Genomic DNA, 27,985 nt, shown 5'->3' on the forward strand with positions numbered 1-27,985 from the left:
CCTATAAATTTTCCTCCTCTCTTTCTTTTCTTGCAGATGTCCGAAGAGGTAATAATCCTAGTGGTTTGTACTGTCTCTCTCTCTCTCTGCATAATTGCTTCACCCAGAAGTTAAGGAACGGGCTAAGATAGGAAAGCTACAGCCCATTTGGAAATGATTTTTGAAATGGAGGTTGACACAGTGCAAGTGCGCCAGCAGGAGTGCTGGGCTGACTCCATCAGCGTGTTTGCACTGTGCTGACCTCTCTACTGCCTAGGTAAGCAACAGTGACCCACCTGCTGGGAAGGGAGCAGTGTGGTTCTGACCCAGCCGCAGTGCTTTTTTCTGGGGGGGGGGATGCAGGGGTACACATATCCCTAAACATTTTGTGAATCTATGTTTGGCCTTATTGAGGGGCAGTATTTCAATATGAGTAGGAAAATGAGAGTACCCCTAAACATTTTTTTTAGGAAAAAAAGCAGTGCCCAGTCTTATAAGCTACTTCTGTTCATGTACTTACTCAGTGTTATGTGGAACAAAAATGAAGTCTGCCAAGCTGCTACAGCAGGCTGGGTGAGGAGCATTCATGAGGGACTGAATAATAATAAAAATAAATAAATAAATAAATAAATAAATAAAACTTTTATTTATTGAATTTATATATCACCCTACACCCGGACATCTCAGGGCCGTTCACAGAATAAAATCAAGATATAAAACCACAAAATACATAATAAAAATAAAAATGACAACCCAATAACCCCACCCCAAAACCCCACATTTTAAAAGGGCATAGGATGTAAATCAAATCAACCCAAGGCCTGGTTGAAAAGGAATGTTTTTGCCTGGCGCCTAAAGGTGTATAATGAAGGCGCCAGGTGAACTTCCCTGGGGAGAGCATTCCACAGACGGGGAGCCACTGCAGAGAAGGCCCCGTTCTCGTGTTGCACCCTCCGGACTTCTTGAGGAGGAGGCACACAAAGATGTTGGCTGTTTGCAGTATGGTAACGCTGCAGAGAGCTTGCTGGGGAGACCATGCATTAAAAAGAAAGGACTCAAAAATAACTTAAACAAGGTTTTAATAAGAAAAACAAAAACTCCTTTTACACTAAATACATTAACAACCAAACCAGACCCAACCACCAACCCATCCCCCAGGGTAATGGGAGAGCTAGGTGCTGCTCCTTATATACTACACCCAAATGCTGACACACCTTAATCAAATACAACTCAGCAGCACCTGCTACATTTCACAGCTGTAAAGCTGGCTCTCGTTATCTTGCTCTGGCCCTTGCTCTGGCCCCTTAAAGACATACACATCGAGTGGAACAATGATGAACCTTTACATTTAAAGAAACCATTCAACAGAAGGAGGGCCTCAGAAGATGATCTCTGAGTCCGGATAGGTTCATTTGAATGGGAGGCTCTGGAGACTTTCCCCCCACAATAGCCTGTTCAAAAACAGTGTCAGTACACTCTAGAAAAGGCCAAGGAAACTGCTCCTCCTCCCGGGGAGAAAAGCCTTGTCGACTTTCTTCCTCCAGTATCTACAGCTGAAGAGCACAGCTCAAAGAAAACAGCTGCTCCCCAAACTCAAACAAGTTTGGCCGACTGCCTACGGGTATTTAAGAGACATCACCGAATATATCCGGTTGCCCCCCGGAGATTACCTGATCGTCACCAGCCTTCAAAACCCTCTGGCTGAGGCTGAATTCACCATCCGCGTCTTCACGGAGAAGAAACATCAGTTCCGGTGAGTTCTGATGCCCCAGAGGGTCTAAGCCTCAAGGCTTGTATCTCCTGTCTGTTTTTTTAAGAACTTAATTTTTATGTTTAAAAGTCAGCCTCAATCGGTAACTGTGGGTGGTATTCAGTGCTAGAGTAGACCCATCAGCATTCCTAGACATGACTAACTTAGGGTTCATCCACATTTCCACTTTGACCAAAATCTATTGTTGTAGATTTTTTTGGGGGGTTGTGATAGGAATTTTAAGGTCTTAGATATATTGTAATGTACCAACCAAGCACATACATAGATCAGCACAGGAATGCCAGCCTGGAACCATTTTGATTCCTAAACTGAGCAAATGTTTTCTCTGCAAGGTCAAAGTGGGAAAACTCCCCATTGTCTCTTTCCTCACAAATCCTGTCTTAAGGACACATTTAAGATATGAATAGGGTGTGAGCCTGTGACCTGGCCCAGGAACTAAGTATTTATCACTACAAAAGAATGGCCAGGCTCCCCAGGAAATCCAATCAAGTAACCTGCCAGACAGGAGATAAACAACAACAGGAGAAAAACAATATTCAAATTTCTGTTTTAGACCGCCTTTTCTGTGATGTAGGTGTGATGTATCTGAGGGGTGGTCTTAGGTTATTCTCTCCTACCAATAGGGAACCTATGTAAGGACTCTATATGGGCTCTTGGATACCCCATAAGGGAAAAGGGCATATTTTTGTTTACAAGAGGGAACGACGACCCTTAAACCCTACTAATTAATAAATGGTAGGATTTTGATTATTTGGGATGTGAAAGGAGAAATACAAGAAGTGGAGGATTGGGGATGATGCCCGTACCTGCACATTTAGGCACTCCTAGATGATGTTATGTTGCCTTCTAGGGAAATTGGCGAAGAAGTCAGCGCAGATGATAAAGCACTACAGGTAACAGCTTATTCTCTATGGCAGTGCTTTAGGAAGATCGGCTGCATTTGTTTGTTGGCCTGGGTTCGGCATCCTCAGAATTTCAGCTTTCTTAAAACATGAGGCCAGATTCTAGCTCTCAAACCGCAGACACAGCTGCAGTGCCTGATAGAATACAGTGGTACCTCAGGTTACATACACTTCAGGTTACATACGCTTCAGGTTACAGACTCTGCTAACCCAGAAATAGTGGTTAAGGTTAAGAACTTTGCTTCAGGATGAGAATAGAAATCGTGCTTCGGCGGTGCGGCGGCAGCAGGAGGCCCCATTAGCTAAAGTGGTGCTTCAGGTTAAGAACAGTTTCAGGTTAAGAACGGACCTCTGGAACGAATTAAGTACTTAACCCGAGGTACTACTGTATTGCAAACCAGAAGGCAGTTGAGCAGCGCAAAATGGTTAGGGGCACAAAATTTCAGCGCCTGGTGCTGCCTCAGTACGGTTGTGCGCTTCAGTCGCTGGGCTCCGTTAAAAGCGGCTTTTCCATGCAAACCTCTCCAGACAACAGAACGACTCTTCTTTTCTTATCTCTGTGACTGTGATCTTCTGCGTGAAGCAAATGCTGTTAGGCCAGGCATGTCCAAAATCGTTCCCGGGGGCTTAATGCGGGTGTCGCTGTGGGTTAAACCACAGAGCCTAGGACTTGCCAATCAGAAGACTGGCGGTTCGAATCTTCACGACGGGGTGAGCTCCCATTGCTTGGTCCCTGCTCCTGCCAACCTAGCAGTTCAAAAGCACATCAAAGTGCAAGTAGATAAATAGGTACCGCTCTGGCGGGAAGGTAAACGGCGTTTCCGTGTGCTGCTCTGGTTTGCCAGAAGCGGCTTAGTCATGCTGACCACATGACCTGGAAGCTGTTTGCAGACAAACGCCGGCTCCCTTGGCCTGTAGAGCAAGATGAGCGCCGCAACTCCAGAGTCGGTGACGACTGGACCTAAGGGTCAGGGGTCCCTTTACCTTTTAATGCGGCCCGCCTGGATTAAACTTCAATCCTAAGAAAAGCTCAACAACTTTGAGCTCAACAATCTCAACAAGCTTGGTCGGCCCTCATGCATGTTCACTTCCTCAAATCTGGCCTTCTTTGAAAAAAGTTTGGGCACCCCTTCATTAGGCAGTTGAATGTGCATGCGTACTCTGTCCATTTCCCTCCATCCCACTCCCTCCTCACAGCCCCGGAGGCTGGCAACCCACGCTATGCCACTGCCCATTTGTGCCCTGAGTCAATCAGTTCGGTTCGCCTTCCCCCAGACTTTTAAAAAACTGTTAATGTGTTGTTCTGAGAGCCGGTCACTCAGTAACCTGCACAGCCAACTTATCCTAGAAACAGGGGAAACTCGTTGCTCCCCTGGCTTGATTTGCTTTTAATGTGTGTATATTTGTCCTGAAATCGATGACTGTGGATCCAACAGCAAGCTTGCCCCTCAAAGAATGTACATCTCTCTCTTCTTGCTTTCCAGATAATGATATCACCCAGGATTGAACTCGACCAGATGCTTGAGAAAACTTTCCTGGAGTGGGCAGGCCAGGTAAGGGAGTGTAAGAACATTGGTCAGCACAGCCCTTACCTGCTTGTGTTGTTTTGCAATTGGTTGATTGTTCGGCTTATTTACATAAATTTAAATATTAAAATTTTAAAAATAAATTTAAATATTGCAAACTACTCACCATCAGTGAAGGGTCCCTTTTTAGAATCACCGAGAAAGCAGAGAGACTACAACAAGGGATGTCAGAGAATTCCAGTGAATGCAGAAATCGAAGCAGAAATCGCTGTTTCACACACATCTGCCCCGTGTTTAGAAGGGAACTCAAACCAGTAAATAAATCAGTATTCACTGATGTTGTAGATTTCAATCTTCAAATGATACCTAACTGAGCACACACATAGTCTGTTTGCATTGTGTTGTGAACGAGCAGAATAGTGTAATAACGACATAATTTATGTACCATATTTTTCGCTCTATAGGATGCACTTTTCCCCCTCCAAAAATTAAGCGGAAATGTGTGTGCGTCCTATGGAGCGAATGCAGGCTCCTTGGCTTCAGCGAAAGCAAAGCGAAGCCTCTGAAGCGCAGAGGGAGCGAGGGGGAGATTTTTTTCTTCTTGTTCTCCCCCTCTAAAACAAGGTGTGTTCAAGGTGCATTCACCCAAAGCCTCCGGAGCGCAGTGGGAGTTCCCGCTGCGCTCCAGAGGCTTTGGGTTGCCTTCACTGAAGCCTAGAGAGCGAGAGGGGTCAGTGTGCACCGACCCCTCTCGCTCTCCAGGCTTCCAAGGGAACTCCCACTGCTCTCCGGAGGCTTTGGGTGAATGCACCTTGAACGCACCTTGTTTTAGAGGGGGAGAACAAGAAGAAAAAAATCTCCCCCTCTGCGCAGCACTCCTTCAGCGAAGCTGCAGGAGAAATGGAAGGGGCTCTGTTTCTCCTGCTGCTTCGCTGAAGGCACGCTGAGCAGAGAGGGGGAGATTTTTTTCTTCTTGTTCTCCCCCTCTAAAACAAGGTGCGTCCTATGGTCGGGTGCGTCCTATAGAGCGAAAAATACGGTAATTAATTGCATAAGCTACGTAATTTTGCCACAGCAGAAAGTAGGATGAACAATGTCGTTTTGGGCAGAGAATGAACTGCAGTGGGAAGGAAACAGTGCTGAATGCAATATTACAGGGCAGTGGCAGAAGGAAACATGGCAGACAAGAGCGGGACCCTGGTTGATGGTTTGCAAAAATGTGCATGTTAGTCAAAAACTGCATACAGCAATGTATTGATTAGGATAAATTTACACTGAAATGCTGACAAATTTTCATGAGGATTTAAAGTACGTTTCCGAGCACAATTCAAAGTGTTGGTGCTGACCTTTAAAGCCCTAAACAGCCTCGGTCCAGTACACCTGAAGGAGCGTCTCCACCTCCATCATTCTGCCTGGACACTAAGGGCCTTCTGGCGGTTCCCTCATTGCGAGAAGCCAAGCTACAGGGAACCAGGCAGAGGGCCTTCTCGGTAGTGGCGCCCGCCCTGTGGAACGCCCTCCCACCAGATGTCAAAGAGAAAAATAACTACCAAACTTTTAGAAGACATCAGAAGGCAGCCCTGTTCAGGGAAGCTTTTAATGTTTAATAGGTTATTGTATTTTAGTGTTCTGTTGGAAGCTGCCCAGAGTGGCTGGGGAAATCCAGCCAGATGGGTGGGGTATAAATAATAAATTATCATCAGCATCAGCAACATTAAAGGAAACCCCTCAAATTGCTATAGAAATGGGGTGGGGTTTGATTTAAGATTAGAAAAGTGAGAAGCTTAGAGAACCAAAATTGGCAGATTCCATCATTCCTGATCACTGGCCATGTTAGCTGAAGTTGACAGGAGCTGGAGTTCTCCAATATCTGGAGGGCCAGAGGTTCCCAGCTCCTGCTTTTCACAGAGCATTAGCCCTGAGCCTGACTGGCATGGAGAAGAAGGTGGGGCCCATTACATTATGTGACTTTTCTTGGATTTTTATTTGGCTGATTCAGGACCAGCAAATGGGCGCCACTGAACTCCGGGGCATTCTGAATCAGATCATGAAGACCACTTGTGAGTATCCAACACGGTTGCCTCCCCCATCGGCTACATTCTTCCACCCCTTTCTTCTAGTTCATTCCCATCTTCTCTTTCCTAGAATTTAAAATCTGGAAAGAACTTGAAACTTATTTCCCTCCCTCCCACCTACGCTTCCGGGTGGCTCCGGGTGCTGGCAACCCATGCTACAACACTGTTCCAGACTGTCCACTTTTCTGTGAATGGGATTCAGCTGCATGCAAGCAAATTTGGGTTTGGCAACTGAAGTGGATTTGCCACTTTTGTGCAACTTCCCAAACAAACATTTTTAGCAGTAAGGAAAGTGATGGGAAAGTGGCACTGGAAAAGGTGGTAACATTTCTTGGCCTGCTCAGCCATTTTCCTGGTTCTGCTTTAGCCTTTTGCCCCTCTCCTCTCCAGGAATTACTTTAACCCCCTCCCTATCCAAATAGTCCAAATCAAATTCCCTATCCAAATCAAATTCAAAATCGATGCTTTTGAATTATGGTGCTGGAGGAGACTCTTGAGAGTCCCACGGACTGCAAGAAGATCAAACGTATCCATTCTTAAGGAAATCAGCCCTGAGTGCTCACTGGAAGGACAGAACCTGAAGCTGAGGCTCCAAGACTTTGGCCACCTCATGAGAAGAGAAGACTCCCTGGAAAAGACCCTGATGCTGGGAAAGATGGAGGGCACAAGGAGAAGGGGACGACAGAGGACGAGGTGGTTGGACAGTGTTCTCGAAGCTGACCAAACTGAGGGAGGCAGTGGAAGACAGGAGTGCCTGGCGTGCTCTGGTCCAGGGGGTCACGAAGAGGCGGACACGACTAAACGACTAAGCAACAACAATCCAAATAGTGTTGCCTTAATGGAGTGGCAGTCAAGAGCAAGAGTACAATGAGGAGGGACGGAGCATTTAACCCTTTCTTAGCAGTGCAAATCATGCCCACTCCCAGAATCCCACTGGGGAAAGGAGGACTGTCCACGTGGCTGCAGGGGCTCCAAAGTCAGGGAGCAGAGTTGCTATTCCACTTCCACCTTAAAGCAGATTGGTAGTAATTGGGTGCTGCTAAATTGTCCCCAGGGGGACGCGGGTGGCGCTGTGGGTTAAACCACAGAGCCTAGGACTTGCCAATCAGAAGGTCGGCGGTTCAAAACCCTGCGACGGGGTGAGCTCCCGTTGCTCGGTCCCTGCTCCTGCCAACCTAGCAGTTCGAAAGCACGTCAAAGTGCAAGTAAATAAATAGGTACCGCTCCGGTGGGAAGGTAAACGGCGTTTCCCTGCACTGCTCTGGTTTGCCAGAAGCGGCTTAGTCATGCTGGCCACATGACCCGGAAGCTGTACGCCGGCTCCCTCGGCCAATAAAGCGAGATGAGCGCCGCAACCTGAGAGTCGGTCATGACTGGGCCTAATGGTCAGGGGTCCCTTTACCTTTACTAAATTGTTCCTATCTGGGAGCACCTAATGTTGTGAATCCATTCCTCTGCCCTTGTTCCTGCACCAACACTGAGGTCCAGCTCCAAGGGCTTTCTGGCAGTTCCCTCACTGCGAGAAGTGAAGCTACAGGGAACAAGGCAGAGGGCCTTCTCGGTGGTGGTGCCCGCCCTGTGGAACACCCTCCTATCAGATGTCAAAGAGATAAACAACCAACAGACTTTTAGAAGACACCTGAAGGCAGCCCTGTTGTTAATGTTTGATATTTTATCATGTTTTTAATATTCTGTTGGGAGCCACCCAGAGTGGCTGGGGAAACCCAGCCAGATGGGAAGGTATAAATCATCATCATCATCATCATCATCATCATTATCATCATCATCATCTGCAGTAATTATGTGTCCATCCTCTCACCATTTTCTTTTCCAGGGTATCCGCTGAAAACTGATGGCTTTTCCATGGAGCAGTGTGAAAAAATCACCCAGCATTTCAGTGTATCCTTCTCTAGGGAAGTAGATGGGGCCAGGTATCAAGGGGGAAGGGAGTCTGGATCCAACCCCTAGCACAAGAAAATAGTGGTCCATTGAATGAAAGAGAACCCCAAATTCCCATTCTCTCTTCCGTGTAGGGATGGCTCGAGCATCCCAAACGGGGAGGATATGTGTGTCTCCGATGGGTCAGGCTACATTCCAGCCGTGCAAAAGCCGGAGGCCTCTATGCTCTGCCTAAAGCAGTGTTTCCCAACCTTGGGCCTCCAGCTGTTTTTGGACTACAATTCCCATCATCCCTTGCCACTGGTCTTGCTAGTCAGGGATGATGGGAGTTGTAGTTCAAAAACAGCTGGAGGCCCAAGGTTGGGAAACACTGGCCTAAAGATGCACTAGCCGCATCCAAAGCAACGTGGTTTTTCATGCATGGTGCAGGGAGAATCTCGAGGGCTGGAGGTCCCCCACCCCTGCAATATCCCATTTGCTTTTCCTTAACTCTGTAACAGGGCAGCAAGACAGGCAAGCTGACACTGAGCGGGGTTAAGCAGTTCTGGACTAAGATAACGGAATGGGAGGTGAGGGTAGGGACCAGATCACTTGGACAAAAGTCCACCTCCGAGGACCTCTGAGGCCCCCTCTGTCAGGGCTGACGGGTTCTAGTGTCAATGCAGGCAGAAGATGTTGATCTGTTGAGCGGACAATCAGGAATCGGTCTTCTTGTATTTTTATCAGTCCTGGCCAGTCTAAACTGCCCCTGGGAAGAGGGATCGATTGTTAAACCACTCTGGGAATTGCAGCTCTGTGAGGGGAAGAAGGGGATCTCCTAACCGTTCCCAGCACCCTTATTAAACTACAGTTCCCGGGATACTTTGGGAGGAGCTATGGCTGTTTATGGGATGTGGGTGGCACTGTGGGTTAAACCACAGAGCCTAGGACTTGCCGATCAGAAGGTCGGTGGTTCGAATCCCCACGACGGGGTGAGCTCCCGTTGCTCAGTCCCTGCTCCTGCCAACCTAGCAGTTCGAAAGCACAAAGTGCAAGTACAGTGGTACCTCGGGTTACATATGCTTCAGGTTACAGACTCCGCTAACCCAGAAATAGTGCCTCGGGTTAAGAACTTTGCTTCAGGATGAGAACAGAAATTGCGCGGCGGCGGCACAGCAGCAGCAGCAGCGGGAGGCCCCATTAGCTAAAGTGGTGCTTCAGGTTAAGAACAGTTTCAGGTTAAGAACGGACCTCCAGAATGAATTAAGTTCTTAACCCGAGGTACCACTGTAGATAAATAGGTACTGCTCTGGCAGGAAGGTAAACAACGTTTCCGTGTGCTGCTCTGTTTTGCCAGAAGCGGCTTAGTCATTCTGGCCACATGACCCGGAAGCTGTACGCCGGCTCCCTCGGCCAATAAAACGAGATGAGCACCGCAATCCCAGAGTCGGTCATGACTGGACCTAATGGTCAGGGGTCCCTTTACCTTTATGGCTGTTTATAGTGATGTGGTACTGCTTTCAATGTATAGTACAGAGGAGGCCTGACTCTCTTGAGCTCAGTATTAGATAGCAAGATGCTATAAAGTGCCGAGGGCTTTCTGGTGGTTCCCTCACTGCGAGAAGTGAGGTTACAGGGAACCAGGCAGAGGGCCTTCTCGGTAGTGGTGCCCACCCTGTGGAACGCCCTCCCATCAGATGTCAAAGAGATAAACAACTACCTGACATTTAGAAGACATCTGAAGGCAGCCTTGTTTAGGGAAGTTTTTATTGTGTGACATTTTAATGTATTTTTAATCTTTGTTGGAAGTCGCCCAAAGTGGGTGGGGAAACCCAGCCAGATGGGCAGGGTACAAATAATAAATTATTATTATTACCTCTCCCGATTCCACTCCACAGAGTATATTCATTGGTTATGACATGGACAGGTCTGGCACCATGAACACCCATGAAATGCAGCTGGCACTGGACACTGCAGGTGAAAACGAGTAGGAAATAATGCACAGGGGATATTGTTCTTTATTGTGAAGCTGGATTTGTGAAAATCCTCTTTGTGGAATTCACAGGGATCCTTTAAAAGTCATTTGGTGTTAAAAAAGAATCTCCACTTCAAGGCAATTCCAAATCTCTCCCTCCCCTCACCCACCCACTATGGAGAGGTAGTCGTGAGTACTAAGAAACCGGCTTGTTGGATCCACTCACCCACACTTCTAAATCCCTAACTAGAATGGAACTTTGTGGTTCAAAAGTGCGAAATTCAGATGGGCTGCAAGGAATGGACAGAGTGAGATTCTGTTTATGATCCTCCTGTGAAGTATAATCTGGATGGGAGTAACCTTACAAAGAGGGAGGCGGGTGGCGCTGTGGGTTAAACCACAGAGCCTAGGACTTGCTGATCAGAAGGTCGGCGGTTCGAATCCCCGCGACGGGGTGAGCTCCCGTTGCTCGGTCCCTGCTCCTGCAGTTTGAAAGCACGTCAAAGTGCAAGTAGATAAATAGGTACCGCTCTGGCAGGAAGGTAACGGCGTTTCCGTGTGCTGCTCTGGTTTGCCAGAAGCGGCTTAGTCCTGCTGGCCACATGACCCGGAAGCTGTACGCCAGCTCCCTCGGCCAATAAAGCGAGATGAGCGCCGCAACCCCAGAGTTGGCCACGACTGGACCTAATGGACAGGGGTCCCTTTACCTTTACCTTTAACCTTACAAAACGAGGGTTACATGCAGTTTGAGATTCCATGCCCTTACAGAATGGTGGCATTTGCTTGCAATTCAATTTCCAGAGAACCTTTGCTGTCATTCACAAACAAACCATGGGTTTCTAGTCCCCATGGCTGCAGAAACAGATGATTTGCTTGTGGGCAATTCCTGCAGGATTTCAAGAGGCATGGGGTAGCTGAATAAGATTTTGGGGGGTAGCCCAGAGGTGGGCTCTTCAGATGTTGCTGGACTTCAACTCCCATCATCCCTGCTAGATCATAGAATCATAGAATCATAGAGTTGGAAGAGACCACAAGGGCCATCGAGTCCAACCCCCTGCCAAGCAGGAAACACCATCAGAGCACTCCTGACATATGGTTGTCAAGCCTCTGCTTAAAGACCTCCAAAGAAGGAGACTCCACCACACTCCTTGGCAGCAAATTCCACTGTCGAACAGCTCTTACTGTCAGGAAGTTCTTCCTAATGTTTAGGTGGAATCTTCTTTCTTGTAGTTTGGAACCATTGCTCCGTGTCCGCTTCTCTGGAGCAGCAGAAAACAACCTTTCTCCCTCCTCTATGTGACATCCTTTTATATATTTGAACATGGCTATCATATCACCCCTTAACCTCCTCTTCTCCAGGCTAAACATGCCCAGCTCCCTTAGCCGTTCCTCATAAGGCATCGTTTCCAGGCCTTTGACCATTTGGGTTGCCCTCCTCTGGACACGTTCCAGTTTGTCAGTGTCCTTCTTGAACTGTGGTGCCCAGAACTGGACACAGTACTCCAGGTGAGGTCTGACCAGAGCAGAATACAGCGGCACTATTACTTCCCTTGATCTAGATGCTATACTCCTATTGATGCAGCCCAGAATTGCATTGGCTTTTTTAGATGGAGCTGATGGGAGTTGTTACTGGAGGCCAACAATATCTGGAGACCCACTGGCTTCTTATTGGAAGTGTAATAAATGACACAAAGCCCCACTCCCACCCCCAAATGCTAATTTGCTTACTTTCCATATTTTTCTCCTCATTTGTGGAATTTTGCTCAGGGTTCCACTTAAACACAAAGACAAGAGAGGCCCTCGCAGGAAGATATGGCAACTCCTGGCTTCAGATGGACTTTGACAGTTTTGTGTCTCTCATGGTGCACCTGGAAAGTGTTTTCCGTAAGAGACAGCTTCCTCGTTTTATTATTGTTATTGTTCAGTCATGCTTGCATCATTCCCTTCCTCCAAGAAGCTAAGGGGGATAAATACTTTGCTGAAACTGAAATTAATGCAGAGAAGTTTCTGGTTCAGCAACTATTCAAAATGTGTTTTTGATGTATAATTGTCTATTCAGGTTGGGACACATTCATCTGAGTAAAAAGGCAGTTTAAAAATGTAACAACAATAACTTCAAACATATGATGAAGTGAGCTGTAGTCTGTAAAAACTTATGCCATACTGAAAGTGCTAGTCTTTAAGGGGACACGATACTTTTTAATGTGTGTTTTTTATTATAATAGACGAACATGGATACCCCTCTGGGAAATATTTAATATGTATTTTGTGATACACTGCTGATATTTAAATACAAACTTTTAAGCAGTGTTGATTAATGCAGAAATGGCAAACAACGCACTTGTGTATGAACGCACATGAAACTGAGATGGCTTGGAAACTGAGAAATACATCCACACATCTCTAATCTTGGCATGACTATGTTTTTGTTTCTTTTCACCAGGGCAATGCAAAAGCTGGGATGATGATGACAAGGGACAGATTTGCATGACAGAGCAAAAGGTGAGGAAAAGGCAGTTGTCTCTAGACCGTCTCACGTTCACCCTGCAGACATCACCCCCACATCTCCCCCAGCAGAGATTATTAAACTCCACTATGCTTTTTGGGGTGGGGGGTGGGAGAGCGGTTGTGTGTGTGCCTTTTTCCGCACTGGGAAGGTGGTGAATTTGAGATCATCGCCATCAATTCCTGTAGTAGCAAACTCAAGTGTCGATAGAAATGCAGCCACAACAGGGCGAGGGAGGCACCAGCATGTTCAGAAGGGAGAAGCTGCCCTCAACAACAGCAACAACAACAATTCATTATTTATACCCCGCCCATCTGGCTGGGTTTCCCCAGCCACTCTGGGGGGCTTCCAACAAAATATTAAAATACAGTAGTCCATCAAACATTAACAGCTTCCCTAAACAGGGATGCCTTCAGATGTCTTCTAAAAGTCTGGTAGATGTTGTTCTCTTTGACATCTGGTGGGAGGGCGTCCACAGGGCGGGTGCCACTACCGAGAAGGCCCTCTGCCTGCTTCCCTGTAACTTGGCTTCTCGCAGTGAGGGAACCTCCAGAAGGCCCTCGGCGCTGGACCTCAGTGTCTGGGTATAATAATAATAATAATAATTTATTATTTATACCCCGCCCATCTGGCTGAGTTTCCCCAGCCACTCTGGGCGGCTCCCAATCAGTGTTAAAAACAGTACAACATTACATATTAAAAACTTCCCTGAACAGGGCTGCCTTAAGATGTCTTCTGAATGTCAGGTAATTATTTATCTCTTTGACATCTGATGGGAGGGCGTTCCACAGGGCGGGCGCCACTACCGAGAAGGCCCTCTGTCTGGTTCCCTGTAGCCTCACTTCTCGCAATGAGGGAACCGCCAGAAGGCCCTCGGCGCTGGATCTCAGTGTCCGGGCTGAACAATGGGGGTGGAGACGCTGCTTCAGATATACTGGACCGAGGCCGTTTAGGGCTTTAAAGGTCAGCACCAACAATTTGAATTGTGCTCAGAAATTTACTGGGAGCCAATGAAGGTCTTTCAAGACCACTTATGTGGTCTCGGCGGTCGCTCCCAGTCACTAGTCTAGCAGCTGCATTCTGGATTAGTTGTAGTTTCTGGGTACAGGTAGCCTTCAAAGGTAGCCACACATATAGCGCATTGCAGTAATCCAAGCGAGAGATAATCAGAGCATGCACCACTCTGGCGAGGCACTCTGCGGGCAGGGAGGGTCTCATCCTGCGTACCATATGGAGCTGGTGGACAGCTGCCCTGGACACAGAATTGACCTGCACCTCCATGGACAGCTGTGAATCCAAAATGACTCCCAGGATGTGCACCTGGTCCTTCAGGGGAACAGTTACCCCATTCAGGACCAGGGAGTCCTTCACACCTGCCCGCCTCCTGTCCCCCCAAAACAGTACTTTTGTCTTGTCAGGATTCAACCTCAATCTGTCAGCTGCCATCCATCCTCCAACCGCTTCCAGACACTCACACAGGACCTTCACCGCCTTCACTGGTTCAGATTTGAAAGTGAGGTAGAGCTGGGTATCATCCGCATATTGATGAACACCCAGCCCAAACCCCCTGATGATCTCTCCCAGCGGCTGCATGTAAATGTTGAAAAGCATGGGGGAGAGGACAGAACCCTGAGGCACCCCACAAGTGAGGGCCCAGGGGTCTGAACACTCACCCCCCCACCTTCTGAACATGGCCCAGGAGGAAGGAGCGGAACCAGTGTATAACAGTGCCCCCAGCTCCCAGCCCCTCTAGAGTTGCAGAAGAAGAAAACAAAGTCTAATCGAGCTAATGTGGTGCAGGGGTTCAAGGGCTGAAAACAGAGGGTAGAAAATGATGGTAAACTGCTCAAGCCACTAACAGGTTGCAGTATTTTGAAGTGGAGGATTATGGTTAGGGGAAGCATCTCCTGTCACTAAACCCGCCAGTCCAGTATGTTAGGAGTTTTTAAGGCAGGATTTGGCTCTCCAGATGTTGTTGAACTCTAACTCCCATCATAGCCACTGGTCAGGGGTGATGAGATTTTGTCAGGGACTGTGCTGAGGAGGGCTACTCTGAGGAGGAATGGTGGGATTCTGAATCTTCCCAGGAGCAGGAGGACAGTATAGATTTGGAACGGTGGTTTGCAGAGGGACATAGTTCAGAAGGCAGAAGCTGGGAAGAACTGGGTGGTGAACAGCTAGGAGAAGAAGAACTGGGGGTGGGGGGGAGTTAACAGACTCAATATCGCTGGAAAGCATCCATCTGATCAGCCCAAGGTCAAGGAGAGCAGATAAGGTGGCAGCACAGAAAGCACAGTGGTTGTGAGATCAGGTTGCAAGACACGGAAGTGACGTGGATGACTAGAGGGGACGTGGGTGAAACCCTTAATTGGGAGCACCTTCATTCTGAGGAATGGACTCTTTGTTCTCTCGCTGTGACCATTAAAAACTATAAATGGTAAGAGACTCCTTTCGCTTTGTTCTGCTTATATATATTGCCAAAGAGGGGGAGGAAGCTGAGTCCATGGAGCCTGACAGATTTGTAGTCCAAAAGCATCTGTGGGGCTACAGGTTCCCTATCCGTGCCACAGAGTATCATGGCCAATGACAGCTCAAAATGAGTACAGGCTGTGTAGGAATAAATGTTTTCCTCTCTCTTATCTATGAAGATAATCTCTCCCAAGCAGGTCAAGTAACAAGAAGAGCCCAGAGCAACGTGGAGCGAGAGAGTAGTGTTCACATGAGCTTTTCATGCCGCTAACGATGCTACCCAGTTTTTAAATTAGCCCTGTGGCTCGTCCAAGCCCTCTATCCTCCTCATAACACCTGCAACTGTCTACTATATTGTAGCCCAAACCAAGTGGGGAATTAAAGCTCACCTGATTTCCTTTCTGCCTTTTCAGTGGATGGATCTTGTCATGTCCACCTGATTCAGCCATCTCCCACTCTCCATCCGTGGACGATCGCAATTCATTATGCCCAGAGGCACCCAAAGATACATCAACATTCACTGAACGTTTCAAGTTCCGCAATCAGAATAAATCAAGCACTGCTGTGAAATACTTAGCCATTTTAATTCTATAATGGATGTAATTAAAATGAAACTTTTGGTCTCCACTTTGCTTAGAGCTGAAAAGAATACCATTTTAATTTGCATATAAGTATCAAATGAGCATGAGGCAGTTAATCCCAGGGTTGTGGGTTTGAGCGCCATGTTGTGCTAAAGATTCCTGCATTGCAGGGGGTTGGAGTAGATGACCTTCGTGGTCCCTTCCAACTCTACAATTCTATGAAATGTACATTCTTATAACAACACAGTAAGGTACAAAATTATTTTATATTACCATATTTTGGTTTTGATTTGTGATGAAGTTCAGAGATTTACCTGTTTTATTGTAACGTGTTTACTGATGCTCATTGCTGGAATAACTTTATATAAGCTGCTTTTTTCTGATCTGCCTGGAAAGCTGTATATAACTTTAAGTTTAAAATTTAAAGTAGTTTAAAGTTTAAAAAGTTTAAAGTTAAGTTTAACTTTCAGTTAAGTGGAAATTAGGAACATTTTTCTGCTCACTATATATATATCCACGTCAGTCAAAGGAAGTCCAAAAATATGCAGGAAACTCCACAGAGTTAGCAACATTTGCTTGGCAAGGGTTAGAGCAGGCTTCCTCAAACTCTGCCCTCCAGATGTTTTTGCCCTACAACTCCTGTGATCCCTAGCTAGCAGGACCAGTGGTCAGAGATGATGGGAATTGTAGTCTCAAAACATCTGGAGGGCAGAGTTTGATGACGCCTGGGTTAGAGTAACGTCACACACACGATGTCACATTATCAGGAAGAGGCAGAGCCCAGAGCGGCACAGCTTCAATGGCCAATTGGCAGGAAATTCCAAAATCCCATGGCCAAAACAGCTTTCACACATGGGCTGCGGGTTATGGATTGAAATTTGATTGTTACACCCACCAGATAGAAGTGCCCCCAAAATGAGGGCTATATGTCCTTCAAACTCCTGCAAAAATACAGAATGTAGAATTTGGTGGAAGAACTCAGCTCCCCGAGAACATTTGCTGCTACTTAAAAAATAATAATAATGCTTGCTGGATGTTCAAAGAAAGGGGATGTTTTGCCCCCCTTCGATGACTAGCTGAAGCAGAATGAACTATGCTAATAAACAAAAGTATTTGCTTGCTTTGCAGAATTTGTACAGATCTGAGCAAGTCAGCTTTGCTCAGCTCCAAAATGTGATACTGGTATTTTTTTTTAAGTACTGCTGATATCGCTGTATTTCTTTTTACTCAGGATTCTACTTAAAGCAAGCAAACAATTGAGGCCCTTGTGGGAAAATGCAGAGAAGTCTGGCATCAGCTGGGCTTCAAATGCTTTGTGTCCTCCATGACTGACCTGGGAAACGCTTTCTGTAAGAGACCGTAACTTCTATCATGTTATTATTATCGTTGCCATTGCTCATGAGTGTATCCATCACTTCTTCCATGGAGCCATGGCTGGGCAGACCTTGCCCAGTGTCCTGCAGCGGGAGATCTATTACTGTGCACACATTTGAACCAAAGTCTCCTTGATCCACCCCCTACAGTGCTGTCTGCTGCATCACACTGACTAATCAATACAGGGACCTGAAAATCTAATGGGGTTGTAAATTTGAGCGGCCTCTCAGCATGACAGACTTTGTGCTCTTTTCAAACTGAGAAACTTCAGAATGCCTCTGGTGATGGACACATCTACATGCCTGAGGAGGAGGTGAGGAAAAGCAGGTTCATACCCTCCAACATTTCTCCCATGAAAACAGAGATGTCCTATTCCATCATCGGGACGCGGGTGGCGCTGTGGGTTAAACCACAGAGCCTAGGACTTGCCGATCAGAAGGTCGGCGGTTCGAATCCCTACGGCGGGGTGAGTTCCCATTGCTCGGTCCCTGCTCCTGCCAACTTAGCAGTTTGAAATCATGTCAAGGTGCAAGTAGATAAATAGGTACCGCTACGGCGGGAAGTTAAACAGCGTTTCTGTGCGCTGCTCTGGTTTGCCAGAAGTGGCTTAGTCATGCTGGCCACATGACCCGGAAGCTGTACACCGGCTCCTTTGGCCAATAAAGTGAGATGAGCGCCGCAACCCCAAAGTCAGCCACAACTAGACCTAATGGCCAAGGGTTCCTTTACCTTTACCTAGAGCCAGGGCAATCACAACAGATATTTCCATATTAATTAAGCTTCTCAGATTCCACAGCAGAAAAGTTTGAATTCTGCAACCCAAATAAATGCAGCATCTTAGAAAAACAGCTGTCCGTTGCGATTCTGTCATGACTTGAGTCCATATTAGGATTTCAGTTGTAGCTTTTCACTATTGGATGCAATAATTTCTACAATATACTGTATTCCACTTGATTGAAGACTTTGCTCTGCCTTGCTGTTGCCCCTCCCATCCCAGCACATGTGCTTGTGTCCCCCATTATCTCAAGCATGACCAACTGAGGTTCTCATCTCACACTTTCTCATGAAACACTGGCTGGTTCTGGACCCTTTTTGTAATTCTCAAGCAGGAGACAAAACCAAAAAGCCCATCAGTCTGTTTTCCCCCCCTCTGTCTTTCAAGAAAAACCAAAGCAATTCCTATACCATTTTTAAAAAGAAGAGCAATTTAATTTACACAGAAGTACTAAATGTACATAATTCTTTTAAAAAATTGTTATACACAATAAATACAGTACAAAATTATTTTATAGTACTATATTTCGTTTTTGAACTGTGATGAAGTTCAAACTGGTACCAGCAGGGGGGAGGAAAGAAAAACTGGTTATTTATTTTTTTTAATACTAAAAATGAATGGGGTATTACTTTTTGCTTCCTCGTATTTGGAAAGCCTTCCTGTTATTTCTTGGATCGAAAACGCTGAAGGATTTGGATGGGCCTAAATGAAATTACATCAATTTTGAAAATGACCTTTCAGAATTACCCTCTCAAGCCCATTTAAGTCCTAAATTGGCAATGATTTGAAGTGGGCAGTTGGATGGTTCTTAAGAGTAGCGATTTGTATCTCTCCTTCTTCTTCTCCAATACCCCTCTCTTAAAAACCAAAAATACCTCCATGAAAATCTAAACACGCAGAAAGAGATGAGGGACTTCCCTTCCGCTTTTGCAGCTATGAAACAAGAACGCACGGTCTCTTGGCTTAAAAAAATACTGGAAAAGATGTCATAAAATATACTTTCCCATAATAATGAGGGTGCCGGTGTGTATTATCAACCTCTAATCTGAAGGGAAGAAGTTCCCTGCTTAACTATTTTGTAGTGAGAAGAGGCGGTGAACAAATGAGCTAACAATCCCAAATCCACACTTTTTAGAAGAAGGAAAAAAAGGACACTAAACAAAAAGCCAAACAATTTCATATACATTTTTATATATATATTTATATATAAAAAAGAAGAAAAACCCCACCAGCCTGGGAGTCGGAACATCCCTTATTGCTTCCTAACCATATATGTTTCCCCCCCTCCCCACATTATGGTAACAAGCGGGTTAGAGGTGGGGAGCACTGTAAGCTTCAGCAAGTAGTGTTTCAAAATCAAACCTGGTTTTCGTTTCTGCTTGGGATACTCCTCCAGCACCTCTCCACGATGAAGGAGGAACCTGTTTGCCCCCAAATCAGCAGCTTCTTGCAGCTGAAGAAACTCCGTTGTTTTTTACGCCAGTGGAGGCAAGTTAGTGAGTGTTCCGTGGCACTCTGGCTGGGAAAGCCCGTGTGTGCAGGACTGCTGCGTGTGCATCAGAGTATGTGTACAGGGCTCTGGATCAGGGTGGCAAAGCGCGAACATGTCCTGGTTGCTCCTGGCCTCCTCTTAAAAAGGCTGTAGCTAATGTTTTGCGATGGAGCACCCCTTTTAAGTGGGGGGTGGGTGGAGCAGGAGGGTGGGCACGTGTTTTGGAATATCCCCAAAGGCTTTCTCTCCTTGCAAGAAGTAAGTTTTAAAATGCCACCTTACGCAGAACCAAAATTAAATAAGAGAGCAATGAAATGAGATTGCAGGGACGCGGGTGGCGCTGTGGGTTAAACCACAGAGCCTAGGACTTGCCGATCAGAAGGTCGGCGGTTCGAATCCCCGCGATGGAGTGAGCTCCTGTTGCTTGGTCCCAGCTCCTGCCTACCTAGCAGTTTGAAAGCACGTCAAAGTGCAAGTAGATAAATAGGTACTGCTCCGGCAGGAAGGTAAACGGCATTTCCGTGCACTGCCCTGGTTTGCCAGAAGCGGCTTAGTCATGCTGGCCACATGAAGCGAGATGAGCGCCGCAACCCCAGAGTCGGTCACAACTGGACCTAATGGTCAGGTGTCCCTTTACCTTTACAAAGCATAAGACAGGAACAGTGCCTTTCTTCTGTTGCGGTTTTTGTAGACAGAATCCACTGGGACAGTCTCATATCCCCCACTGATATGAATGGGGGCTGTGCAGGGTATTTTCTGAGTGCAACTGCATCCTCTTAAAAGAAAATCTGATCCAGAAATCCCTTGTGGAAACTCTGGTGTGGACACAATAGTTCCTGCACGAGGCACTATTCATTTGTGTGTAGTGGAACACACAACACTTGGAAGTGGGCTCTGGTATTCTGTTTTCTTAAGCAATTTGCACCATTGGTAAGATGGGGTGAGTTTTGAAACACACTTTGTCAAAGACAAAAAAGAGAGAGAAATTTAGACCTACAAACCCCCTTTTTGGTTCAATTATATCCCCAAAAACTTCTCCAGTAAACTGCATTTTTAAGACACAAACTTTTTTCTCTACTTCGCAAGACACAGTAAAGTTTAAAGGAAGAGGAACTGATGCTAAGGAATAGGCTTGGACCAATAGTGACATTCTCTAGTATTTTCTGCCTTTCCCCTGTAACAACATTTTAGGGTAGAAGGACTATTGGTATTCCCCTCTCTTATTGTTTTTTTTTTGGGGGGGGGCAGTGGGGTGGTGAAATGCAGCTAACAAGGAAAACCAGCCAGAGGAAAGAAAAAAATGTCTGCAGGTACATTCGGTACTGTGTGCACAGAGAGGCCTGGAGGAAGAAATGCAACACAGAAATCTACAGATGGGTTTACATGTTCTCTGCCCTCGGTCAAAAAGTGTGAGTGATGGTAAGGCAAGATAATAATGAAAATAATATATATATATTTATATTTTAAAGGCCTGAATTCAGTCTCTTTATCCACAGAGTTTATACTAGAGATACTAGCCAGATCTCTACCCACACATCCTATAACAGATTTTGACAGATCGCTGCCAAGCATGCTTTGCAACTGAACAGGTAAACATAAAATTATTTGTATGCTCAAGTAGCTTCATGGGAGCAAGTAGCCAAGGGAGAATGAGGCAAAGGCAAAAGAAATAGTAGAGCAAGTCACACAAGTGCACAGACAATGAAAGGAGTGAGAGATGGGGCAAAACTGCTCAGAAACACCAACAAACTGCCGTATTTTCCCGTGTATAAGACTAGTTTTCCCCCTATAAAATAATGTCCAAAATCTGGGGGCGTCTTATATACGGGGGCCATCTCCTCCCGTTTTCTTAAATCGGAGTCCCCAAAAATAGGGGTCGTCTTATACATGGGGGCGACTTATAGACGGAAAATACGGGAATACATTTAAGAAAGCTTGCATGGGAGCTGGACCATTCAGCTGCTGACAAGATCCTAATTACTCCCTTATCTTTACTTAGGAAAGAAGTTATCTCAGATGTACTGACTTCTCTAAATTGCCCAGGTTCTTTCTGCAAGCACTGACAAACTCTCTTTCTCACACATACACTCGTTTTTAGAATGAATAAATCAAAGAAGCACACTGATAATGTTAAGGCCTCACTTAACTGTGTTTGGTTTTTGCGGGGGGGGGGGGGGAGAGAAGTCAGCAAAAGAAAAGAGTTGAGAACATCAGTTTTCCGGTACCCAAAAGACACAGCTAGCCAGGATGTTTTCACTGTTCTGAGTTCCAAATCCTCCTGAAGGCCCCGATTTAAGAATATACTTTTAGCTGTTTGGGGGGAGTCTCACATTTTTTAAAGCGGCATTTCCAACACAACAGAATGGCAGCTAAAATTCTCAAAAGAAATGTTTATTTTCCTGTAACTAGAAAACTAGAAAAGTTGCTGCGTCCATACAGTTTTGGTTTCTGCAGCCTTCCCCCCCCCCAAGAATTGCTTTTTAAACCCTTTCAATACTTTTCATGACATTTTATCATCAGAGTTTGGTCAGGGACAGGGTGGTGGTGATCGTGGACACCAGGGGAGGAAACTATCAAAGAGACTTTGTCTCAGGACCGCTTGGAGATGGGGGAATGTAGAAAAGGAGCGCGTGAAGGAATTCAGAAGGCAGCTGCAGCAAATTCCCGACTCCTGGAAACCAGAATTATAGCTTTTTTTTCCTCTTGGAAAGAAATAAAGAAGTCTGAGGGGAGAAGAGGGAAAATTAAAGATTTATAGCCAATGGCTGAATGGAGATCACTTGGCACTATTACAAAAGGACAAACAGCTTATCTCCTGGTCAGACTTGCTGGGCCTTATTTCTGGCTCTTGGTTTATTCTGTGGGACAGCCAGCCTGCATTGAATCTGAAACTTGATTTCAAGAAAGATATTTCTTTTATTTCCTTCTACAAGCAGGGAATGTGGGATGCAGTGGCACAGAGGAAGAAATCCAATTTTGGTAGTTTGATAAAGCTGGCTGTTTGCTAATAGGCAACTCTGAAAATAATGAGCGTACAGGCCCTGCTTGAGAATAAAGAAAGCAGAATTCTTTGGCAGCACACCCATTGCTTCGCAAGCTGTAAGCTAAGGTATGCGTGTCTGCTTTGATTTTAGGTAGCATAACTAGTCTGGGAAGAAGACAGACCTACGGTAGCCAAAAGGGGCACAAACAGCAAAATTACGGTATGCACTGGATTCTCACGACTGAATTGTACTCAGTAGGAATCCAAACACGCCCTTAACAGTCTGGTGAGCTAAAAGCACAACAGTATATGTTGCGTTTCCGACTCAACTCTGAAACAACAATGGAGAGTCCTTCTCCCTGACAGGATGAGAGTGAGGAAAGTAAACTTTCAAGACTGCGAAGAGTACAAAACATTAGGAAATGGGGGCCATGAACTACGGAAGAAACACAAACAATTTTACCCCTTTCTTTCTTCACCAGCTATACTCCCTTAGTCAGTAGGGCATTCATACAATGAAGCAGGCGCTGAATCCGGATAGTGATTTTTTTTTTTTTGGGTGCTCTGTCACTCCTTCAGTTATGTAGAAAATTATCCTATTTGCAAAACCATGATGATTTCTACATGCACATACTAATGATATAGTATGGCTCTGCAGGCTATGAACTCTAGGATAACATATCTTCACATGCGTTGTGTTTGCACACAGTGGGCTGAGCAAAAGTGCACACACCACATTCTCGCTTTTATGCTCTCTTGGATATAATACAGAAGGCTCAAGGCAGAAGAAACCTGTCTCTAACGCGTGGTGGTGAGGAGGACACAGACATAACCAGAGGGGAGTTTTGGCACCTGTAAGCAGGAAAATATGGTCTGCATTTGTTTTTGCATCCAGTCTGTCATTTGAGGATTAGTCTGGAAGAGTGTGAATTAAATGGGGGAAACCCCCATAAGGTTGAAGACTTTGAGAATTAAACCAAGCACCGCCCTTCTGGAGCTCCACTGCAACACTGTGTTGTAACAGGCTTTTGGAAGAATCATTACACCAGAGTGATCTGCAATGTGCCATGGAGTACCCTGACAGTTCCATCTGAAAACCTAAAGGGCAGCAACTCTAGCTGACATTTACTCTTGAGGTCCATATGCAAAACAATACAATTTTTTGATCTTTAGGTACCGGCTCATGTTGCTGTACTGGGATCAAGGAGAGATTCAAAATAGGAAAAATGTAGTAAGTTTTCATCACCTTTCCTTAGTGGGAGAGTATATAAACCTTCAAGTTATGAAAAACTCATCAACAAGGAGATGCAGAATTATTTCACAGTTTAAGCCACAGCAAGGATAAAGTTATGTGATTGCAAATAAGGGAGAAGTGGTCCAGCTTTCTGGAGTCGGCACCACCTCTAATATAGAACCAATTTCTACTCATCAATGCCCTGTTTTCCACTCAGGCCAAGTCCTAACCATGTTTACAACAAGCTTCTACACTAAGTCACAAAAATACTTGATTAACAATCACCCTTGCTCTTTAAAAAGCCAAGGCTGCTACCTTTCCAACTTGTCTGCCAAATGGTTCTGTGCTAACTCAAAATTCCCCAAACAGAAGACTGTCTGCTGACAACCCACCTCCAAGCCTGTTTTGAAGTCTTCTCCTCACACAATCCAGCAGTGGAGGAAGTGAAGACTTCCCTGGTTCACTCTCTGAAGCAGGCTAAGAGACACCTCCTAAACAAACACCAATTCAGGAACACTTTCAGGTGGAAGAGCATTCGTCCCTATAGAGTATGTGGCACTAAAGAACATTAATACACCACAGAGGAGAGAAACGAGAGAGATGGCACTTCCAAAGGCCTGAGATGGCACCTAAGCAAAGTGGCAAAATGTCCTGCAGGGACAAGGAAACTAGTTGTGGAAGAAGAAGGAGCCCAAAGTGATCGTGCGTGAAGGTTGCAGCTGCAGATTCCATCATGCAGAGGACTCAATGACAAGAAATCCAGTATTTTCAGGTCCAGTGCAAGTTTTAAAGAATACTAACAGTTTTAAAGAATACTTGACTGCCACCTGTCAAGGAAAAGGAGAGAGTCTTGAATGGAAGACTTGGGACGGCAGATCTCATACTGCTTCATTTGTACGCCACTCTCTACATACCAATCTCTCATGCGATCAAGTCTAAGCTTTGCCAAGCTGCGGCTAACCAAGGATCGTGTCCTACCTTAGCTGTTCTGTTCCCACACAACTCAGTGCTGTAATGTGGGGAATGCTTAGCTCTTTGTTTTTCTGTGAATAAAGCCAGAGGTAATCTAAGAATCTGAAAGCAAGGTTGCCCTACCAGCATGTGACTTGCTTGTAAAACACTTGCATAAATCCTGCACACATAATTATTTTTGTTTTGGGGGTGTAGATATCAAGAGTAGACAAAATGAGAATCACTGATAGGAAAATAAAATGGGAGATCTCAAGTCAAAAGTCGTAACAAATGCAACAGCCAAGAGAGAGAAGGGAGCAGAGCTATGTTAACAAGCCCCCCAGACACTGCTATCTTATCCCCCAGCTAGCAAGAGGAAGACACTGACAGTTTCACTAAAGGATTCTCATCCTATCACATGACTTTTGTCCACATGCAGGAAGCAGAAGGATAGATGAGAGGTGCAATGCTGTAGTTTTAAAAATGGAAGAAACCAAGGTGGGAAACTGAAGCCACAGGATGCAACCAGAGAGGAAAACCTGGCAGCTGCTGCAAAGGAGGAAAGAAGTCAAAGAGAAAACTTGCTTGGCTTCCTGCCCGTGCCTGGCTGGGGTTCCAAGTCCCCTCTCTTGGGAATGCCCAACCAACTGTACACCTCTGGCATCTTGAATAGATTTCTTTTGACAAAAGGTTGACAGGTTGGTTTATTTTAAAAAAGGGGGGGGGGAGGGAAGACGTTAGAGAGAAATGTACACCCTCTTGCCAGAACTTTCCTAGTTTCACTCATCCTGACTGCGTTAACCAGACCCATGGATATCTGGGGAGGGACTGGCTTCCTCTTTAAAAAGGGCTTATTTGTAAACTCAACCCACACTTCTTTGTTTAAACCATTAGTGTTTGTATCTTTTCTCCTTTCTTCTTCTTTTTTTTGCATTTTGTTCAGATTCTATTTTTTTACGTTAAAAAAGGAAAGAAAAAGCAGACAGTTTATACTTAAAATAACTTAAGAAACCCCACAAAATCAATTACATAAATTGCCCCTTGTGGCAACTCCTCTGGAGCTGTCCCCCTGCCCTACCCCATTCCTTTGGCCTCCCCGCTGGCTTCTGGCTTGGGATTTGTGAAAATGTCCAAAATATAGGTGTGGAGTTTGGGGCGGGGAATAAAACCCAATTATCATCAGAGATTCAAATTAGCAATTTGTTACAGAATCTAAATATTACACAGCCAACACTACCACCTATGGGCCCCCAATCCAACCCCCACCCGCCTGCCTCGCATTTGCTGAACTTCTTCTTTAAAAATGGTGCATGTGATGAGACAAGTATATTGTAAATCCAGCCGCAGCTTTACAACAACCAAAACCCATCATATAAACACTTGGATGGATGAAGCCTCTGTAGGACATTCTCACTGCCCGCCCCACCCCAGATCCCCGCTCTTCCCTTCTGGTATCAGCCCTATTCTATCAGGTCTCTGGGAAGTGGCACCTTGGCTTCCAACCTTGGTTTCCCAGCCAGCAGAAGCTGTAGCAGCTCCAGTCCTTGGCTCTCTTTGTACAGTCTCTGCTTGGTATAGATTTCTGTTATCTGTTCAACGTCCTTGCTCCAAGGCCGCCATTGTGATTGGGGGCAAGGTAAGCGTCTGTGCGGTGGACAGGGGAAGAGAAAGGGGAGGAGGAGGAGTTGTATGACGAGGAGGGTGCTCGGGTGTTCTGGCCCCCAGCTTGAGGTTGCTGCAAGTTCAGGATGCTATCAATGGCGCTCTGTAGGTGCTCGTTGAGCGAGTCATCTGGGGGGCTGTCGCTGGAGAAGCTGGCATTGTCCACATCGAAAGACTCTGACTTTCTGCGTTTGGCTGGGGGCAGGGGCACGTCCCATGTGAGTTCAGAGGCAGAACCGTGGTCAGGTGGCTCGATTTTTATCATCCGGTGATAAAACTCATCCTCAACCTCCGCCAATTCCTTCATAAGGCCACTGGTTGAATCGTCGGTCTTAGGAGGGGTGGGGCTCTCTTGCATCACGAGGGACCGGGCATCGCTCCGGTTGAAAAAGGTATGCTTGGTACCCTCCTCTGACCGGCCCTTCTCTGCCCCAGCCATGGAGGGGCTCTCGTGGGTTTTGCGGGAAGTGATGACGCTCCTGGAGCCCCCGTCCTGCTTGATGATGAGGGTGCTTGGCACCATATCGACTTTTGGGCTGCTCTCTTTCAGGCAGGTGTCAGAGGCTTTATCCGCTACAAAAGCGTCCACATTCTCCCGGTAGGTCTTACGGAGGGGAAGCCTGCAGTAAGTCACAAGGGGCTTTTTCTCCACTGGAGCTGCTGTGATATGATCAACGGTCCCATTCATTTGCCCCGCCGTTGAGACGGCAGTGGTGGTGGCAACGGCTGAAGCCGACGAGTGCTGGTCAGCTGTTTTGATCACTGTGCACATGGGCGGCGGTGTCTGGTGAACCGGGTCCAAGGCAGTGTTGTGAACCACTTTGCTAAGGCCCGCCTCCTGTTTGATCTTCAGTTTCAGTCCAATCCGGCTCCGGGCTTCATAGGTTTTGATGGGCGGCTTACTCCTGGAGGGCAAGGCATCCTCGTCACCATCTAATGAGGGAGAGGCCTTGGCCCACGTGACCGAGGGAGAGCCTCCGCTGTGCTTGATGACCAGTTTTGTTGGGTTGATCTGGGTTGCCATCTGCACCGGAGGTGCCTTCAGGTTCTCAGAAGCCAGAGCGGCACTGCTGGACAGAGCACCCTGAGCCAGAGAAGAAGCAAAACTCTGCGACCGCGAAGATGAGGAAACATACTCATCTGCAAGAGAACAACATGTGTCACTATTTCAGACAAAAACAGACTGAGGTCTTCTCACGCCACCACTGACTTAACAACAGCAAACTATAACCTAGAGATGGCCACTTCTTTAGTGTCACGGGCCACTTTATTCTCCAGTTACAAGCTGGAACAATTCAGACTCTTTCACAGATGCCGACTCTCTATAATAATATTGGCATCACCTCAGAGCAAAAGCTTCGCAGATATGGAGTGCATGCACTCAGGTGATAGATCACAAATGTGTTTCTTGTAAGATTCCCCCTCAGGAGGCAGGTTTTCAGTCAAACCAATGCTTCTTTGGCTTCCAGAAACTGTTTTGCTATCTCACACACAAATATTGATACAAAACACAGGGGATTTGTTGTTTATTTTCCTTATAAGTGAAACAGTGGTTCAAAAAACATTTTACCATACCTTGATTAAAACTTTGTGGGGGGGCCAGATAAAATTGCTCTGTGGGCTACTCACTGACCACACATCATGCATTCGGATAACACCTTTAAGCCTTTTTTGACGGGGCACCCAGCCACTTCTCTCTTACCTTCGCAGCACACTTGTTTTTTTCCTTCTGAACCAGGAAACTCTGGTTACTACATTTGGAATTCTGGGTCTTAAACCATCTTCAGACCGTTGATATCTAAAGTCTCCTGTTTCAGGTTCTGCATTCTGCAAAGGTGCACTGCGAAGGGAG

At 46.1% G+C, this 27,985-nt stretch overlaps 2 protein-coding genes across 7 annotated transcripts in view; one reads left to right on the forward strand and one right to left on the reverse strand.

The window, feature by feature from the left end:
- The window catches only part of CAPN12 (calpain 12), a 36,789-nt gene extending 20,392 nt beyond the window's left edge, over nt 1-16,397 (forward strand). Inside the window, exons 11-21 of the mRNA XM_053399157.1 lie at nt 37-48; nt 1,461-1,732; nt 2,601-2,643; nt 4,137-4,205; nt 6,178-6,238; nt 8,088-8,152; nt 8,653-8,721; nt 10,030-10,108; nt 11,874-11,990; nt 12,550-12,608; nt 15,495-16,397. Coding sequence (XP_053255132.1) covers nt 37-48; nt 1,461-1,732; nt 2,601-2,643; nt 4,137-4,205; nt 6,178-6,238; nt 8,088-8,152; nt 8,653-8,721; nt 10,030-10,108; nt 11,874-11,990; nt 12,550-12,608; nt 15,495-15,521 — 873 coding nt within the window. The 3' untranslated portion in view covers nt 15,522-16,397. The remainder of the gene's footprint in view (nt 1-36; nt 49-1,460; nt 1,733-2,600; nt 2,644-4,136; nt 4,206-6,177; nt 6,239-8,087; nt 8,153-8,652; nt 8,722-10,029; nt 10,109-11,873; nt 11,991-12,549; nt 12,609-15,494) is intronic.
- A 5,814-nt stretch (nt 16,398-22,211) lies between these two features.
- BICRA (BRD4 interacting chromatin remodeling complex associated protein) overlaps nt 22,212-27,985 on the reverse strand; it is a 103,906-nt gene continuing 98,132 nt past the window's right edge. For all 6 annotated transcript variants that reach the window (XM_053397711.1, XM_053397710.1, XM_053397712.1 and 3 more), the window contains one exon: nt 22,212-27,273. In XM_053397711.1, the coding sequence (XP_053253686.1) occupies nt 26,057-27,273 (1,217 nt within the window). In that variant the 3' untranslated portion in view covers nt 22,212-26,056. The remainder of the gene's footprint in view (nt 27,274-27,985) is intronic.

This window comes from Podarcis raffonei, chromosome 8 (assembly GCF_027172205.1).
Source record: "Podarcis raffonei isolate rPodRaf1 chromosome 8, rPodRaf1.pri, whole genome shotgun sequence".
NCBI lineage: Eukaryota > Metazoa > Chordata > Lepidosauria > Squamata > Lacertidae > Podarcis > Podarcis raffonei.